Raw genomic sequence first — 18882 nt, 5'->3', positions numbered from 1 at the left:
CTGACTCATCACGTAGGTGGAAATTGTCTGTTGCCCTATCTTCCTCCAGGACAAAACTTCCCAACCCTAAGAGGACTTCACTGCATGGAACAGAGGGGCTCAGGGGCTGGGCAGTTGCCATTTGTGACGCCAGCCGTCCACGTCCACCTGCTGAAAGCCTCAGTGGACAGCGAGCTTCAGGAAGTACCAGCTGCTCTCTCTGGGGGTAATTTCAGGTGAGTACTTAGAACAGCCCTGGAAGTTGCTCGTGAGAAAACACCCATGTCTCTAACCAGAAAGGAGGTGACGTAACAAGAGCCATCACAGTTGGGGTATTTTATGAAAACGTTTAATTCGGCTGTTTCTTTGGAATGTAGTAGTCATAGTTTGGAGTTCAGGTTACAGTTCAGTCCTGTGTGGTTTTATGCTGCTCAGTGTCTGAGAATACAAACATCAGTTAAAGTTAAGGCTTTGCTGTTCATTTTACAAGTGTCATATTATCATAGAAAATAAAAATTTCTGTAAAAAAAATCTGCACAAATTTTTATGATGGTACAAAACATGAAGCAATAATATACCAGTAAAATGAAAACATTTTACTACAGAAAGTTCTATAGATCTCAATAAAGAAAAAATATGTTATTTTACACCTTTAAAATTACGAAACAATCTAAAACAATATAAACTGAACATTCTGTAACACTGCCTTTACAAATTAATAACTTTATAAACATATAATTTTTAAATATATTTATCAGTGCAAGATACTTTAAAATTTAAAGTTGCAGTATCATTTTTCCTCGGCTGAGGACAATTTATGTCTGTTGCCTTTAAAAAAAAAAAATCAGGTGTGACTCAGTGTTATGGCTGAACAAACGCTTCTGTGGACAGAAGCTGTTCATTCCTGGTGATCAATACTTTCCTGGAAGCAAACGGCGGCGTTCTGCATCCCAGTAAACCTAGGTGCATGGACCGGGGTCTGTGATGCAGATGTCGCTCAGCCAAAGGACTGGGGGGGTGGGGAGGGAGGGCGACCTGCAGTGTTGCTGCCAGAGGAAGTGGGCACTTCCATCCTGCACAGCATGGCCGCTGGAGGGGGAGGTGGGGCCAGCCCCCAGAGCCAGCTGTCTGAAGTTTCAGGAAGCATCAGTCACGTGTACCCTTTCAGGGCTGTGGCCCAGTAGCTCGGGCTACACATCCGGCTGGACGTCTGTTCCCCCTGCTCCTTCCTTAAGCTGCCCCCCTGCCAGGTGTCCTGCTGCTGCTGCTCCCCACCCCCGTCTGTACACTGGGTGCTCATGGCATTTCTGCACATCTCACGTTTTTAGATATTCTCAAGATTTTATTCCGTCCATCCTCTGGGTCTCACTGGAAAGCCAGTCAGTGTTATTTCCTCCTTCGGGTTACCGCCATTTCTAATAAATGCAAACATGTCTATGGAAGAGTGTTCTGATTGGGGCAGACAACTGGCTTAAGGAAAAAGGATACTGTCACTTTAACCAGTTAACAAGAAAACCAAAGTTAGACTTTGGAGGGCAAAGTTAGGAATTTCCCTTATTTATTTACTTTTAAACATAAAGTCTAGTAAAATCGTTTGCCATTCCCAGCAGGTTAAAGCTGCAAGTTTTTTTTTTTCCTGGACAACGGCAAATGCTTAAATTCTAGGAGAAAGAAACAGAGCAAGAGAGAGAGAGAGAGCAAGAGAGAGAGAGAGAGAGAGAGAGAGCAATAGTTTACATTTGAAAATACATTCCATATGAAAGAACAGGAGGAGTATTGCAGCTTTATACAAAAGCATCGAGACACGGGGTTGAACCACAGGAGAAGCAGACCGGTCAAGCCACACTGCCATCTCAGAGCCCTTGCCTTCCCGGGGCCGGCGCCTCGCACTGAGAGATCCCTTCTGTTTGGGCCGCAGGTGCCAGGGTTGGAGTTCGGAGCGGGGCTCCCGGGTGGGAACCAGAGTGGGTCGCCCATGGAACACGATGGACCAGGTCAAACGAAAGGCACTTGAAGGATGCAGGACTAGCCAGTGCCAAGGACTGGGCGTGGCCGTTGGCGGTGTGCCCGGCTGCCGGCGGCGGAGTGCGATGCGCAGTTCTGTCCGCGGAGCTCACGAGCACTGGGGGTGGGGGTGCAGAGGGGCTGAGGGTATTGCTTCGTAAGGAGAGCTCACACGCTAGCCTGGGACTGAGGCTACCTTTACAACCAGACGTCCTGACCCCTCGCGGCCCACACGCGACGTGGGCGACGACACACAGGGACGGCTTCAGGGGTCCCCGGAAACGCAGCTGTTTTGTGTTCTGGGCACTGGGCTACGTCAGGTGGCACATCCATCACAGAGCCCACTGCACGGCGGATTCTGCAGTTTCCGAGAGTGCACACGACAGGGAGGAGAGAGCGGGGAGGGGAGCTGCAGTGAGTGGTTAGGCCAGTCACACCTGGTGTCAACTCCAAGCACGTGATGCCCGACTGTACACAGCCGCGAGGGAGCGTGCTCCTTGCTCCTGTCTGCCGGTCACACTCATGGCAGCTCCTGAGAAGAGCCTGGCTCAGCGTCCACGTCCACGCGCCTCCCAGCCACACGGAGTGCCGAGCCCTGTCCTCCACTCCGGCTTTAGACTCTTCAACTTGCCTCGCCGCCTGCCTGCTTTCACGCCTCTGAGTAACTGCTCTGCGTGTTCAGCTTGTCCTTTTTCAACTTCACGCCGTCGACGAGCTCAAAGTTGTAGTTCTCCAGGGCAGACAAGTTCCTGTCCGACATGCCGTTGTGCCAGCAGGCACAGTACAGCACCACCCCACACACGGCGCCCAGCAGCACCCCCAGAGCGCTCATGGCGATGATCGTGATGAGGATGGGGTCCAGGGTCTTCAGCACGCTACCTGGCTTCCGGGAGATGTTCCTGTCTCCTTCCCCTTCGCCTTCGTAACCTGGGGTGCTGCCTAGGAGGGAAGCAGGATGGGCTGCGTGAGCACCGGAGCAGCCACGGGGCTGCAGGGGAATTGGGCAGGTCAGCTTCTGGGGCAGCCAACCTGAGCACAGGGGAGGCTGTGTCCTCCAGGAGCCAGACTGGGACCCCCATCGGCAGAAGCCCTGCCGGACACGCGGACCCTGAGCCTTGCAGGGTGCCAGTCACTGGCTTGTGGGGTGGGGGACACTGAGCGTCCCCGGATCCCAAACCAGCCCACAGGAACTCCCTGGGCTGTGCTTCCACCGTATCTGGCAAGCGTGGACGGTGGCCTCACCAAGGGGGAACTTTGCACACATGCAGGGCGACTCCATAAGTTCATGTGAAAACAGAATGAGAAGATAAGTTTGTTTTGGGGCTGGCGCTGTGAAGGAGTGGGTTAAACTGCCAGCATCCCCTGTCGGAACCCTGGTTGGAGTCCCACCTGCTCAACTTCCAATCCGGCTCCCTGCTATTGCACCTGGGAAGGCAGCAGAGGGTGGCCCATGTGCTTGGGCCCCTGCACGCACATGGGACACCTGTTGATGGAAGATGTGTCTCTGTCTCTCCTTGTCTCTCTGCTGCTCTTTCAAATAAATCTTCCTCTTTAAAAAGATGTTTATTTTGGTATAAAAAATCTGAAATTGATGTAGTCTTTTCATAATGTGGATTTCCATGAACTTTCTGGAGACTCCTCACTTGGGGACTGTGGCTCGAGCAGAGACTGCCCCTGTCGTGTGGACACCTGCCCTGGCCCTACACTACAGCCCAGCCCCGGGGACACAGGAAATGACTAGCATGGGAGCACTGAGCCTGGTCACCTGGCACTAAGAAAGGAAGGACCACAGTGTGAGTGCACAGCCCATGTGCTGTCTGCTCCACGGCGCTCTGATGGAGCCCAGCCAGAGAAAACCAGAGCTGCCGGGGGCGCCCAGGCGCTCTCCCTTGAGAGGAGGCTGTTTGAACCCATCTCTGTGCACCTGCGACGTGGCTCCCTGCAGGTCACTGCAGCTCAGGCAGTAGGCAGTGGATGGGGAGGACCTGGGCCAGCCCTCGGCAACCCTGAGTAGTGTGGCCACCAGTGTCCACCAACCCCAGTGCTGGCACGGAGCGCAAAACTGCCACCACAGGGCCTGACTCTGAAGCCATGGCTTGTCACTGATGGCAACACAGCGCTCAGTGATGACATGGACTTGAGAGCTGAGCCCGCTGCCTCTGGGCAGCCTGACTCGACGTCCCCGTGGGGTGGGGTAGAGTGCTGGGGACTCAGTGCATTCTCACTTCCATCCCGCACTGTCAATCCCTAAACTGGGGGGGGGGGGCTGGGAGAAGATGAACCACACCCAACTGACGATTCCCGAAGTCAGCCAGACCCCAGGACGGGGCTGGCTCTAAACTCCTAGGTGGAAACAGCCCTGCAGTCTCTCTTCTCGGCCTTGCTGGGCTCCTGTGAGTCCCGCTTCAGACAAACCCAGGGCCCTACCTCATACCTCCTGGGACAGCCTCCTGTCCTGCACCAGAGCCTCCTCTGGGGTTCACTGCATTTGAACTGAAGTTCCAGAACATTCCCTCCCAAAGATAGAAACATTGGTCCACAAGACAACTTACCTGTTTCATCAATTGTAATTTCTGGGTTCTTTCTGTCCAGGTCTGCTGGTTCTGACGAGTGAAACAGTTGAGAGATCTGAATGGCCAATAACATACAAACCCATACAAACCACACCGACCGCGGCACAGCACACACAGCCTCCCACACAAACCACACCAACCGCGGCACAGCACACACAGCCTCCCGTACAAACCACACCGACCGCGGCACAGCACACACAGCCTCCACACAAACCACACCGACCGCGGCACAGCACACACAGCCTCCACACAAACCACACCGACCGCGGCACAGCACACACAGCCTCCACACAAACCACACCGACCGCGGCACAGCACACACAGCCTCCCACACAAACCACACCGACCGCGGCACAGCACACACAGCCTCCCGTACAAACCACACCGACCGCGGCACAGCACACACAGCCTCCACACAAACCACACCGACCGCGGCACAGCACCCACAGCCTCCCACACAAACCACACCGACCGCGGCACAGCACACGCAGCCTCCCATACAAACCACACCGACCGCGGCACAGCACACACAGCCTCCACACAAACCACACCAACCGCGGCACAGCACACACAGCCTCCACACAAACCACACCGACCGCGGCACAGCACACACAGCCTCCACACAAACCACACCAACCGCGGCACAGCACCCACAGCCTCCCACACAAACCACACCGACCGCGGCACAGCACACGCAGCCTCCCATACAAACCACACCGACCGCGGCACAGCACACACAGCCTCCACACAAACCACACCGACCGCGGCACAGCACACACAGCCTCCACACAAACCACACCAACCGCGGCACAGCACACACAGCCTCCCATACAAACCACACCGACCGCGGCACAGCACACACAGCCTCCACACAAACCACACCGACCGCGGCACAGCACACACAGCCTCCCATTACAAACCACACCAACCGCGGCACAGCACACACAGCCTCCCACACAAACCACACCGACCGCGGCACAGCACACACAGCCTCCACACAAACCACACCAACCGCGGCACAGCACACACAGCCTCCCATACAAACCACACCGACCGCGGCACAGCACACACAGCCTCCACACAAACCACACCGACCGCGGCACAGCACACACAGCCTCCCACACAAACCACACCAACCGCGGCACAGCACACACAGCCTCCCATACAAACCACACCGACCGCGGCACAGCACACACAGCCTCCCATACAAACCACACCGACCGCGGCACAGCACACACAGCCTCCACACAAACCACACCAACCGCGGCACAGCACCCACAGCCTCCCACACAAACCACACCGACCGCGGCACAGCACACGCAGCCTCCCATACAAACCACACCGACCGCGGCACAGCACACACAGCCTCCACACAAACCACACCAACCGCGGCACAGCACACACAGCCTCCACACAAACCACACCGACCGCGGCACAGCACACACAGCCTCCACACAAACCACACCAACCGCGGCACAGCACCCACAGCCTCCCACACAAACCACACCGACCGCGGCACAGCACACGCAGCCTCCCATACAAACCACACCGACCGCGGCACAGCACACACAGCCTCCCGTACAAACCACACCGACCGCGGCACAGCACACACAGCCTCCACACAAACCACACCGACCGCGGCACAGCACACACAGCCTCCCACACAAACCACACCAACCGCGGCACAGCACACACAGCCTCCCACACAAACCACACCGACCGCGGCACAGCACACACAGCCTCCACACAAACCACACCGACCGCGGCACAGCACACACAGCCTCCACACAAACCACACCAACCGCGGCACAGCACACACAGCCTCCACACAAACCACACCAACCGCGGCACAGCACACACAGCCTCCCACACAAACCACACCGACCGCGGCACAGCACACACAGCCTCCCACACAAACCACACCGACCGCGGCACAGCACACGCAGCCTCCACACAAACCACACCGACCGCGGCACAGCACCCACAGCCTCCACACAAACCACACCGACCGCGGCACAGCACACACAGCCTCCACACAAACCACACCAAGCGCGGCACAGCACCCACAGCCTCCACACAAACCACACCGACCGCGGCACAGCACACACAGCCTCCCGTACAAACCACACCGACCGCGGCACAGCACACACAGCCTCCCACACAAACCACACCGACCGCGGCACAGCACACACAGCCTCCACACAAACCACACCGACCGCGGCACAGCACACACAGCCTCCACACAAACCACACCGACCGCGGCACAGCACACACAGCCTCCCACACAAACCACACCGACCGCGGCACAGCACACACAGCCTCCACACAAACCACACCGACCGCGGCACAGCACACGCAGCCTCCACACAAACCACACCGACCGCGGCACAGCACCCACAGCCTCCACACAAACCACACCGACCGCGGCACAGCACACACAGCCTCCCACACAAACCACACCGACCGCGGCACAGCACACACAGCCTCCACACAAACCACACCGACCGCGGCACAGCACACACAGCCTCCCACACAAACCACACCGACCGCGGCACAGCACACACAGCCTCCACACAAACCACACCGACCGCGGCACAGCACCCACAGCCTTTGTGGCACTTCCCATGGAGGTGTCAGCACAACTGCCCCTACCCCCAAACCACCCAGTGCTGCGGAGGGAGTACGAGGTCCCGGCCCCTCCTTCGGAGTACAGCTAAATGCAGGGGTGTGGCTGCAGGAAGGGAAGGGTGGGAGATCCACTGTGGTGTCGGGGAGAAGGGAGCGCTAGGGGCTGCACGTGGGGCTGCCATTCTGTGGTGGCGGACACCAAGCCACACCAGCTCTCTGCAGGGAGGGGCTGTGTCCTGTGCGCCGATAACCAGTCTCTGGTTATAACGAAATGCCTCTGCAGACGGTGGCACTGAGTACGGGGGGGGGGGGGGGGAGGGGGGGGAGGATGATCTCTGAGTTGCTGGCTGGCTGCGCTCCCCCAGCACCCAGCGTTTCAGTAAACACTCGTGGTGTGATGAGTAATAGGAGTGACAGGCAGGGGCTTGCAGTATTGTCTCTGGTACCTTTGAACTGCTGGAGCGACACAAATGAGGCGTCTCAGGGGACCTGCAGCTGTGACTCTGTGGGTGCTGGCAGCCACCGATGTGGAGTGGACAGATTCCACGGGAAGAAAATGTTCAGAGTCAGCTGTCTGGGCCCCTGTACCATCGCATTAGCCTATCTCCAGCAGACCCTGCACTGCCTGGCACATGGTATGTAGTTGGTGAAAACTCACTGGACAGAATTCCAGAGCTCACTGTGTGTCCTCACTCAGACCTGGCTTTCACCTGTCACGTTCTCACCCTGCCGTGGACGGTGGTGCTGTCACCTGCTCTGTCAGTACGTGGCAGCCATACGTGCTTTAGCTGTGCTGTGGACTAGGGAGGTGGACAGTGGTGCTGTAGCTGCTCTGTGTCAGTACGTGGCAGCCATATGTGCTTTAGCTGTGCTGTGGACTAGGGAGGTGGACAGTGGTGCTGTAGCTGCTCTGTGTCAGTACGTGGCAGCCATGCACACTTTAGCTGTGCTGTGGACTAGGGAGGTGGACAGTGGTGCTGTAGCTGCTCTGTCAGTACATGGCAGCCATATGTGCGTTAGCTGTGCTGTGGACTTGGGAGGTGGACAGTGGTGCTGTAGCTGCTCTGTCAGTACGTGGCAGCCATACGTGCTTTAGCTGTGCTGTGGACTAGGGAGGTGGACAGTGGTGCTGTAGCTGCTCTGTGTCAGTATGCGGCACGCTTGTGGTGTGGACTAGGGAGGTGGACAGTGGTGCTGTAGCTGCTCTGTCAGTACGTGGCAGCCATACGTGCTTTAGCTGTGCTGTGCACTAGGGAGGTGGACAGTGGTGCTGTAGCTGCTCTGTGTCAGTATGCGGCAGCCATACGTGCTTTAGCTGTGCTGTGGACTAGGGAGGTGGACAGTGGTGCTGTAGCTGCTCTGTGTCAGTACGTGGCAGCCATACGTGCTTTAGCTGTGCTGTGGACTAGGGAGGTGGACAGTGGTGCTGTAGCTGCTCTGTGTCAGTATGCGGCAGCCATACGTGCTTTAGCTGTGCTGTGGACTTGGGAGGTGGACAGTGGTGCTGTCACCTGCTCTGTCAGTACGTGGCAGCCATACGTGCTTTAGCTGTGCTGTGGACTAGGGAGGTGGACAGTGGTGCTGTAGCTGCTCTGTGTCAGTATGCGGCATGCTTGTGGTGTGGACTCGGATGCGGGTCAAGTGTAATGCAGTTACAACTTTCTTGACAACTTGCTAAGTGCTGTGGCACACAACAGATTCCTCATGTAGTCCAGAGATACACAACTTCACTCTCCTGTTTCTTGCCCAATTTCATCAGGTGCCCCTCCCAGATTGCTGCCACTGCAGGGATTCTGTAGTCCATATATTGTGAAATAAAGCTTTGAGAGTTGTGGACTGACCAGAGGCCCACTACAGCCTATGGGCCCCCTTTGTCTTGGATTTGCCTAGCAGGTTTTTTCCATTTTGCTGTAATTAATGTCCTCTGATGTAATGACCTCCAGCAAAGGCTCTGTGCAGCAAACGGAGCTGCAGACTGACCGCTGTGCCTGCGGGAGGCTGTCTGCAGTTCTGCATCAAGAGCAGGAATGTAGTTACCTGTGTCATGTGGGGCCGGGCCTACCAGACCAGCTTCAACATACGAGACAAAGTCTCTGGGCCTCACTGTTCTCTTAAGTTGTGTCAGCTCTTTTCAGAGTTGGAAACACCTACATAATTTCCATAAAGCTTACACAACTCATCAACAGTGTCATCTTATCAAGCCCCCAAGGGTCGCCCTGCTGTAGCCCAGGTCTGTGGAATGAGACGGGTGTCTGAGCTTCCAACTCTGTCACTGTTGCTGTGGCCAGTGCAGTGTCGGCAGCACGCCTTTCTTCTCTGTGGGATTCCATGTTATTATAGGTTTTGTGGGTTTCAATCAGACTTTCTGAACGAACCAGTTTAGGTGATGGGGCAGCTAAGGGTGAACTGGCCTGGTTTCAGGCCCTGTTATGCCACCAGGTGTGAACGAGTGGGTGAGAGCCATCAGCACGGAGGCTCCCGCTGGGGCACATACCCACTAGTACCCACGGCAGTCATACTCACTTGCACAGTCCTCTGGGGAGATGTGGTTGTTGATACTGATGTCATCCACGGCAATCCCACCCAGGTTTCCTTTGCCAATTTCACCCTCAAAAATCACCTGCCAGAATGAGAACATTTCGCAGGGTGTAAGTGGCCGCGCTGCTTGCAGCCTGAGCCAGGGCACAGACGTGCAATCCAGCCCGAATGCCAGCACTCAGCCCAGCAGTCCGTGCTGGCTGCCTGGCGATGGCACAGAATTCAAACTTAAGGAAGGGGTGTGGGGAGGGCACTGGTCCCAGCGGCTAAGATGCCCACATCCTCCACTGGACATTAATGCCCACCCCAGGAGGCAGCAGGTGAGTGGGGGTCCCTGCCACACACGTGGGAGACCTGGATGGAGTTCTGGCTTAGCATCTGTGCTTCTCAAATAAATCAACTTTAAAAAGAAAAGTCCAGGGACCAGGCAGCACATGGAAGGAGTGCTACATGGTGGTGGCCCAGACACTGCTGGCAAGAGGCAGCTCTCTCCCAGCACATGGGGCTGGGCTCCAGGGAGGACGTCTTTGGGGTAGACATCACTATAGGAGCCCCCGCATCTCCTCACCCCAGCCCAGGACATGGCCACACCTGGTAAAGCTTCAGGGACTTGTGCAGCAGCACGCGGCCCTCCTTCCAGTGGTCTCCTTGGTGCCCGATGGCCATCCAGACCAGCTGGTCGTACTCCTCCGGCTTCTGGTAGCGCAGCTTGACCCTCAGTGTGCCCACGTGGGAGCCGGACATGTGGTACCAGAAGGTCATGCAGTGGGCACTGCTCTGCGAGGACACCACGGGGCTCACCAGCCGGGCCACCTTGCCCTTCTGGTTCTCGTCGGCCTGGGAGTAGATGAAGTTGCCGTCTCCTGTGGCAACACACACAGAGGGGTGAGGGAGGTGGCTGGGGTATGCGCTGTTGTCTCTCTGCTCAGAAGAGGGAAGAAGGGTGCCCGAGGCCACCCTGTGAACATCCGGGAATGGGTGTGTGGCAGGGAAGCTGGGGGCAGCCTGGATTCCCACAGGTCTTACAGGAAAGCACCATCGTGGGCACCCTCGCTGAGGGTAGGCAGAAGCCAGTTGGCACCCACAGCACGCAGAACTTGTCTGATTCCTTGAAAACCTGTTTCTGGGGCAGGTGTTTGGTACCATGGTTAAGCTGCTGCTTGGGAATCCCACATCCCATATCAGAGCCTGGGTTCGAGTCCTGGCTCTTCTGATCCAGCTCCCTGCTGATGTGCATCCTGGGAGGCAGCAGGTGATGGCTCAAGTACCTGGGCCCCTGCCACCCAGTGTGGGAGCCCCAAATGGAGCTCTTGTCTCCTGGCTTTGGCCTGGCCTATTGGATGGAAGATCTGTTTGTCACTCTTTGAGATAAATAAATCTTTTAAATTAAAACAATGGATAGCAGGATCTTTTACCCAGACTGTATTAAAACAACCCAGTGCCTGATTTGCAACGTTCCACCCGGTAGCCTTACAAAAATATGCCCGGCGCTGACTGACATTAGCCCCGTGGGCTCACCTCCTGCTGGCCAGGGGCAGCTGGCCTGCAGGGGGCAGAGCAAGCTCTCAGCTGCCCCCCGTCTGAGGCTTTCCCGCTCTGGTCTGGGCTGGAAGCTCTTGTCACTAGCACTCCCCCTCTGCCAGCTTTTGAGCTCCACAGCCCTAACCTCTGAGTGTCAGGACTGACGGACCATTAGGCCCCACTTTGCATCCATTTTCCCACCATGACTGCCTTCATCTGGGCTAATTGTATTTAGTTAATTTGATGCCATTTACAGTCAAAGTATTTTAAGTTTCCTAAAACTGCTTGTCTTAAGATTCAATGGGAAGTGTGTCAGACTGAGGAGCCCAATTTTAGCCAATTTCCCTGTCACTCTCATTAGGCAAGAAGGCAGCCCCTTCCATCTCCTTAAGGGAGGAGGGAGTGAAGACAAGGAGAGTGACGTGAGGGGCCTGCCCAGCCATGGGCCACAGACGCTCTCACGCAGGGCACGGCAGGGACAGGTGAGAGCTGGCAGGACGGGCTGTGGCCAGCCGAGGAGAATGGGGTGGGCTGGATGGGACAGCTCACTGCAGCCGCCGCCAGCCCCGCCCCCACTGCCTCCTGCAGGGAGACAGAGCGGGGGCTGGCTGAGGTCTACATCCTCAGTCTCCCCCGTGAGGAAGCCCCGGGCTCACTTACTGCCTGTAGCTGTCAAATAAGCGAGGTGGCACGGAAGATGCCTGGACTTGGTGGGGAGTACTCTAGACTCGGGGTGAGAGGGACACAGCCTCGCCTTGTGCTTTGGGGCTGTTTCAGTTGGTCACCCGCCCGGCTCGTGGTGCCCTTTGCCTTCTGCTTTTGAGTATGTCTGGGACTGTCCATGATCAGAACCCCAGGGCAAGTGTGAAGTGAGCAGACTGATCCAGCCTGGCCCTGGCGCCGTCCTCCTGGGTGGGAAGTCGGCCTCCTGACCTTGTGCCCTCCTCGAGGTGGAGAGCCCGTTTCCAGAACAGAGAGGCACGACTGGGCGTGCACAGCATTTCCTAGCCCACGAGAGCAGAGGCCCCGGAGCACCCCTGCCGCCGGCAGGAGCCCTTGGCCACGCACCTGTGTGGTCCTGGATGGGCCCGGTCTTGCTGGTCAGTACACTCCACCGGAGCTGCACGTGGCTGTCATGCTCCCAGCGACAGAAGGTCTTGTGTGAGCCCCAGCCGAACTCGCAGTTGAATCCGTACGTGGGGAACTCTGCAGCGGGCGGGAGGGAGACAGACTCATCATTTCAGGCTGGGAGGCCTTCACCGTCCATGGCACACATGGTTTGCCCAGCTGCACGTCTGGGAAAGCCACAGGCCCAGGAAACCAAGAACCCAACGCATGTGCAGAATCGCGGGAATGTGACGAAATCGGTTGGCAGTTTCATTTTGTGCAGCTTTTCTGAGACCCGGGCTGCCTGTCAGCTGGAGTTTACGTAAAGTCCCCGGGGAGGCCACTTCCCAAGCAGGGCAGTCACCCTGGGCCGCCTCCTGCTCCCTGGATACTTAGCACGACGGATGCTGTGTTCCCAAGGAGGAGTCTCCAAGTGGTGTGGACCTGGGAGGGCATCCGAGGGCGGCTCTGCTCTCATGGCAGCTGGGGCCCTGGGTCTGTGCTGCCAGGGCAGAAATCTAGCCATTGATGCAGGTTTCTGCTTTGTTAGGGACTCTCTCAATCTATACATAAGTCGGCCACCCCACTTTAAACTGTACTGTGTGTCCAGACAGCCACAGAACCTTCCTCAGGAATCTGGAGAGAGAGTGTGGGTTCCCGGTCCTGCATGGAATATGGGAGAGTGGGCATTCATTCTGGCAAAGCCAAGTGAACAGCTAAAGCAGTTCTGGGATGGGAGGCACACGAGCCGCCTGCTCCCCTGCCTGGGTCCCCTCCCCCCGGGGAGCGGGAAGCACCCGGACACGGGGCGTTCAGGTCCACAAGAGGGCAGCACTGAAACAGAGAGGCACCCAGGGCGTCCTCCAGGGTGGTGAGTGGATCTGGGGATGGGGTCTGCCTCATCCTCCCGAGCTGGCCTTGTATCTCGGGCCTGCCACGCAGGGCCCTGCTCCCCACGCTGACATCTGGACGCCCACTTCACATTTCAATGTCTGAGGAGCTCCTGTCAAGCTCACGTCAGATTTTGGAGGGAAACCACCACAGGAGTTAGGACGAGCAGGTGGGCCCTCCTGGTCACAAGGTGACTGCCACAGGGTGGACGTAGCCAGCTGGAACCATGCGACGCACACGCAAGTACACGTGTGAGCCTTCTCAGGTAGTGCTGGGGCTGCCCCGGCCAGTGTCCTGGGAGAGGCCGTCGGAAGGGCAGGGCAAGCTCTCTCCAGTCCACAGCTGGTCCGTGCAGTGAGAGTGGTCACACAGAAGGGACGCGGCTGAGTGCCCATGGACACCTTCTCATGTTAGAAAACACTGATGTGCACTTGGCTTTGACTGTTTTCCTTAACTGTGGCGCCCAAGATGCACACCCACATGCTCTGGTTCTGTCTGCCTTCCTCACACCCGGAGGCCATGCCAAGCCCCAGGGTACACCCCATGTGCTTCCCAGTCCTGTGACCTTGACAGGAAGAACGCACAACATTCACCCGGCCACTGCTCTTTGTACTCCGGCCTCGACCATACAGTGGACAACAAAAGCACTGTGCTTAGCGGGGGAGGGTTGGGAGGGGAGTTACCCAGCGCCAAGAACTCAGACCTGGCTAGAAAGTGATAAAACCCATAGAACACCCACAAGTACACACAGGAAGGAGAGAGAAGAGAGAAACAAAGTCCATGCAAGATGAACTAACATCCAGGAGTAGCGACCTGTTTCCCCAGGGTCTTCAGTAAAACCAATGGCAGTCACCTGTCCCACCCTCTTCCTGAACTCAGAACATGTACAGCCTCTGTGAGCAGGTCCAGCTGGGAACTGAGTCGTTAGCACCACACATGCCTAGGATCTAACTACTAAAACCGGCATTCAAAACTTCTCCTGGGTGCAAGTTTGCTTACTCAGAGGCTCCCTTGCTGGCTGGACGAGTTGGGGTCCAGGGCCCAGGTGAGCACAGGCTGGGAAGGTGCTGAGAGCCACGGTGGGTGGTAGCACCGCCGCACACCAATGGCAATGTTCACTCCCGTCAGCTCCCAGCAGAGTGGGCTCCGATGCACCTGCTGACCCCCTGCACAGCACAGGAGTGTCCTGTGCCCTCTGGGTTGATTACAGGAATAAACATCTTCAGCATGAGGTATCAGGTCTTGGCGTGGGTCTGTGGTGCAGGGGAATTATGGTGATGTTTTAGGAGCCTGTACTTGAGCTGGGAGGTCTGCGGCCAGAGGAGTGTGGTCCTGGCCTTGAGTGCACGCCCGGACCCATCCCTGACTTGAAGACACCCAGGTCCTGGTGGGCATTCTGTGCACTGGCTGGGCCAGCAGGTGACGGGGGACCAGCTCCTCCATACATTCCACCACCAGCAAACAAAGACTCAGAGCCCAGACCCAGGACTCAGACAGTGGGAAAACAGGAAGCCAAGTCGCCTGGCAGAGCACTCTGAGCTGACTGTCCAGCTGGACAAGACCACCCCAACAGGAAGCCACGTGCAGAAACTGAACTTGTGCTGACAGTGGGAGCGGGGGTCCTGCTGGGTGGTGGCGAGGCACCTGCCCTCTGATGCCTGGAACCCTGCGACAGCACCTGCTGGCCTGCAGCTCCTTGGTGAGCCCAGGAACCTTGAGGTCATGTGCAAGTCACATGACTTCCAAGACTGGCCCTACTCTGATCTGGGCTTGGTCACCTGGGACGGGTTCTCTGGTTTTGGAATGGGGGGGCAGCTCCCCAGTTTCCCTGGAGCTGTGTGGGAGTGGGGACTCAGGTTCTGGGGTTAAGCTCCCTTAGAAGAAGCAGGCCCTTAATAACACCCTCCCTGCTTTCCCTCGTGGGCAGGACGCCCCTAAGGGAGGCCCAGAGGAAGGGAGGGGAGTGACTTGCAGGGAGCCAGCCCGAGAATCAAGAGGGCAGAGCTCTGGCCAGGGCTTCAGAAGCCGCTGGCCTTTCTGTTGGTAGGAGGAGGGGCTGCCGCTCCCAGGGTTCCCTCTCTGCCCCCTATTCTGAACTGCGGTTTCCTGTGCACGCCCACCGGAGGCACCCTTGTCGCTCTGCCAGCTCTGGGGCAGGCGGCACTGACACGCTGTGCTCTCTGGGCTTTGCAGAATGTGACGGAAATAAACAGTAGGCTGCCGCCTGCCAGAGCTCCTCGTCTGGAGTTTGCAAACATGGCTCTGTCCAAGACGCATGCATCTAAAGTATGTTGGGCAGTTCCTCGGGGGAGGCCGGGTTGTCCCCATGTGACAATGGCTGCAGAAGGGAGAGGGGGGCCTACCACACTTGCTTCTTTGGGGGTACCTGATTGCATGGTGCTGTCTATCACCGTCGGCTTCTCCGTGGTCAGTACAGTGGTGCCACCTGGAAGACGACCCAGGAACCAAGGGAGAAAAGGCAGAGAAAGTGCAGTGAGCTGCAGGCCTGTGCTGGTCCACCATCGCCCTGCACCTGCTCGCTGTGACAGCAGATACACCTGCTCGCTTACCTGGAACCGTAAACTTCCTGGAAACACAAATTCTTACAGTGGCGGCGTGTTTGGAGACGAAGGCTCTTGGAGTGGGAGCCTCCATGTATACCATTTCATGAAACTCCTTTTCCACGCGCTCTCTGTGAAATCTCTTCTGGCAACAGCACATGCGCATACTCCAGTCGCGTTTCCACGGAGGCTTTGGAAGGCCCTCCTACGGTATCCATGGCTCACCGCGCAAACTCAGCACTGCCCTTCCAGGCCTTCCCTCAGCAATTCTCAAGCACCAGGCATATTCTGGCACATCCCTTTACAAAGTGCCCAGGGGGTGGGGCAGCTCGAGACCCCGCTCTGAGGGCACTCGTGGATTCTCCCACTGAGCATGGCATGAAGCACAAGGAGCAGGCCGAGGGTCTCCAGTGCTGTAGGCGCCCTGGGTATTAAACTTGACCTTGAAGCTGCAGCCAGTCTCAGATTTCAGACGGTGCTTTGGGGTGTGGCAGGGCTGGGCCCAGTCTGTTCCAGAGACTGAGGGTTGACAGGGAGGGCTGGAGCTGTTGGTTTCCCCCAAAGACCTTTCTGCCCAGCGTGCGGCCTGGAGAAGGTGACTGCTACACAGACCCAAGGAACTCCCTGGATGAGCGAGCCTTCGCTCAGGCTGGGTCAGACACAGCCTGGGTGCTCCCCACCTCCTCCCACAGCACCCTCTCTCCACCTCTATGGCAGAGCAGCATTCGGGCTTGCCCAGCAGGGAGCATGGCCTGAACACTCGCTCGACATGCAGCTTCCTGTCCTGTGTCCACCCAGACCCAAGGACTGCAGGCTCTAGGGCTACAGTCTTCACGTCTGTATTTCTGGAAGCTTCTCCGATGACTGCAGTAAGTTTGGGGACTGGTGGTTTGCTGTTCTCTACTCAGGTGCCCATGGTGCAGGGGCAGGGCCTGCAAAGGTTTGGGGATGTCTGTGAGGTGCCGTCACTGTGCCCCCTCTGGTAGTGCTGCACAGGCCAGGCCCACCTTGCAGCTCCTACAGAGGAGGAGACAGGTCACAGACGCCCAGCATGACTCAGGGGCCTCAAAACTGTGCTCTTAAGATGCCCGAGCCCCAGGCATGGGTCAGCAGCCACACATGTGCGTGGCCTCAGTGCAGCGGGCACGAGGAGGGAGCTCACACAGGTCACAAAGGCCGTCTCAGGCCTTCAGTTCCCAGTGTGCTCACAGGAGAACGCGTGCAGGAGCACATTCCGGCAGGGAAACCGGTGCCTGGCATCCGTTTTGTTACAGGTCGGGGCCAGGTCCTGCACTGGGAACCAGGGGCTCTGAGGCGTGCTGTGGCCTCTTGGGGTCCCTCATGCCATCCGGTGACATCAGAGGCATTTGCACATGAGGTACTGAGGGGGTGAATGGTCCCTGTGGCAGGGAGGCATGGGAGACACGCATTGCTCAGGGCTTCTGCCCCTCTGTGTATAGGCAGGGCCCCCAGCAAGGACACCAGGTCATGAATGTGCAGGAACGAACAGGTGCCAGACGCAGCAGTGACCACAGTCTCCGTGTCCACCCCACCCCACCCCCCCCCGGCAGGGGGAGAGAATGCCCTTGGTCAAACGTTCACCTACCGGGGGCTGCAGAAAGTTCATGGAAGGGGTCTTACTGAAAACCGTGCAGGCACTGCAGCTCCTGCTGCATCAGACCCCTCTGGTCCCACTGTGAGCTTTCTGAACCCCCTCACATGAGCCTTCCTTTTTGTAGGAGAGAACGGCAAACAGCGTCATCAAGCAGAGCGGGCTCTCAGTAAGGGAAGTCGGGTTCCCTACTGGAAATGAACTTGAAGCGTGGCTCTGCCTCCCAGAGCCACCTGCTCTTGCTGTGGGGTGCCGTGGGCACTGTCCATGCCCCTGCAGGGCCTCCTGTCTGCGCTCGTTTATGCACTGCGGAGAGAAGCACTCTGGCCTGAGGAAGAACACTACTGTCTTTCTTTTATAGGGTAATATGAAGACAGAATCAGCATGGACTTTCATAACACTGAAGGGAAGCCAACCATGGCTTCGCAGGAGCTGCACGTTTCTGTGTGACTAGAGCCCTGTGCAGCTCGCCCCCGGCAAACGTGCCCACCCTGTTGGCGTCACGAGCTTCAGTTTCGATGGGTCCAGTCGAGAACGGTGGAGAAAGGAGTCGGTTGGTTGTTGTGACATGAGGAGTAAGTCCCGGTCTTTGTCTCTGACCAACATCTGCTGCCCACTTTAGGGTTCATAAGGAAAGCACCCCTCAGGCAACTGGAGGGGACCCTCTATGGCCCAAGTCCTCTCCAGTGGGTTACAGGGTCTCCACAACCCTGAGGCTGGTGGTGGAGTCATTACCAGCAGTGCTTGGTGGGTCTGTAGCACCTGGCTTTCACCTTGAACTTGACGTGTTCCCAAAAAAAAGGCCCGTGTTCATCCAGGTGGCCGCATCTGCACAAGATCTGCTGCAAGGGATGGGCTGTCCTGGACACGTGGAGGTGAGCTTCAATGCAGACCTGGTTCACGGGGCTGAAGGGCAGCACTTCTCTCCGCAGGTTGTCGCGCCTCAGGGTGCTGAGCTCACGCTCCTGCGAGTCACCGACAAGTCACTTGACTTCCTCTGCACCAATCCGCTCCCAGTCACAAGGCTCCATCTGTGTGAGGCACGGCTACATCCTCTTGTTTTGCCCGTGGAAATCTGGGCTCTGAGTCTCTTCTGTAGACACTCAGATCAGCACCTGGGCCCAAGTTCAGACCCTCCTGTGAGAGTCAGGTGTCACATGAACCCGGGTTTAGACTTGGGCAGAGGTCATGGGGTGCCTTCGGTGACAGTGGTTCTGTGCCCTGCTGTAGGTCAGGGGGTACACGGCGCCTCCACTGTGCTGTCTTTGCATATTTGCAGTGAAATGAATTACAAAATCCAACCTAAAAGTTACACATCGCGAATGCAAGCCTCATCTAATCAATCAGTCACTGTGTTGTCAGAAAAGGAAAATCAGCGTTCTAAGGGGTGTAGTTAGGATCAGGGTAGAGTGTCCACCACTCAGGGAGGGGATGGGAGATGAGGGGATCTTAGCATCTGGAGCCCCAG

At 57.2% G+C, this 18882-nt stretch overlaps 1 protein-coding gene across 1 annotated transcript in view; it reads right to left on the bottom strand.

The window, feature by feature from the left end:
* Nucleotides 1-312: 312 nt before the first annotated feature.
* Nucleotides 313-18882, bottom strand: part of NRP1 (neuropilin 1) — a 112186-nt gene continuing 93616 nt past the window's right edge. Inside the window, exons 12-17 of the mRNA XM_062211218.1 lie at nt 15628-15687; nt 12312-12449; nt 10314-10585; nt 9708-9804; nt 4536-4586; nt 313-2922 (exon numbers count right to left, since the gene is read on the bottom strand). Coding sequence (XP_062067202.1) covers nt 2633-2922; nt 4536-4586; nt 9708-9804; nt 10314-10585; nt 12312-12449; nt 15628-15687 — 908 coding nt within the window. The 3' untranslated portion in view covers nt 313-2632. The remainder of the gene's footprint in view (nt 2923-4535; nt 4587-9707; nt 9805-10313; nt 10586-12311; nt 12450-15627; nt 15688-18882) is intronic.

This window comes from Lepus europaeus, chromosome 14 (genome assembly GCF_033115175.1).
Source record: "Lepus europaeus isolate LE1 chromosome 14, mLepTim1.pri, whole genome shotgun sequence".
Lineage (NCBI taxonomy): Eukaryota > Metazoa > Chordata > Mammalia > Lagomorpha > Leporidae > Lepus > Lepus europaeus.
Note: the sequence above shows the minus strand (reverse complement) of the source record. Positions and strands in the feature narration are given on the sequence as shown.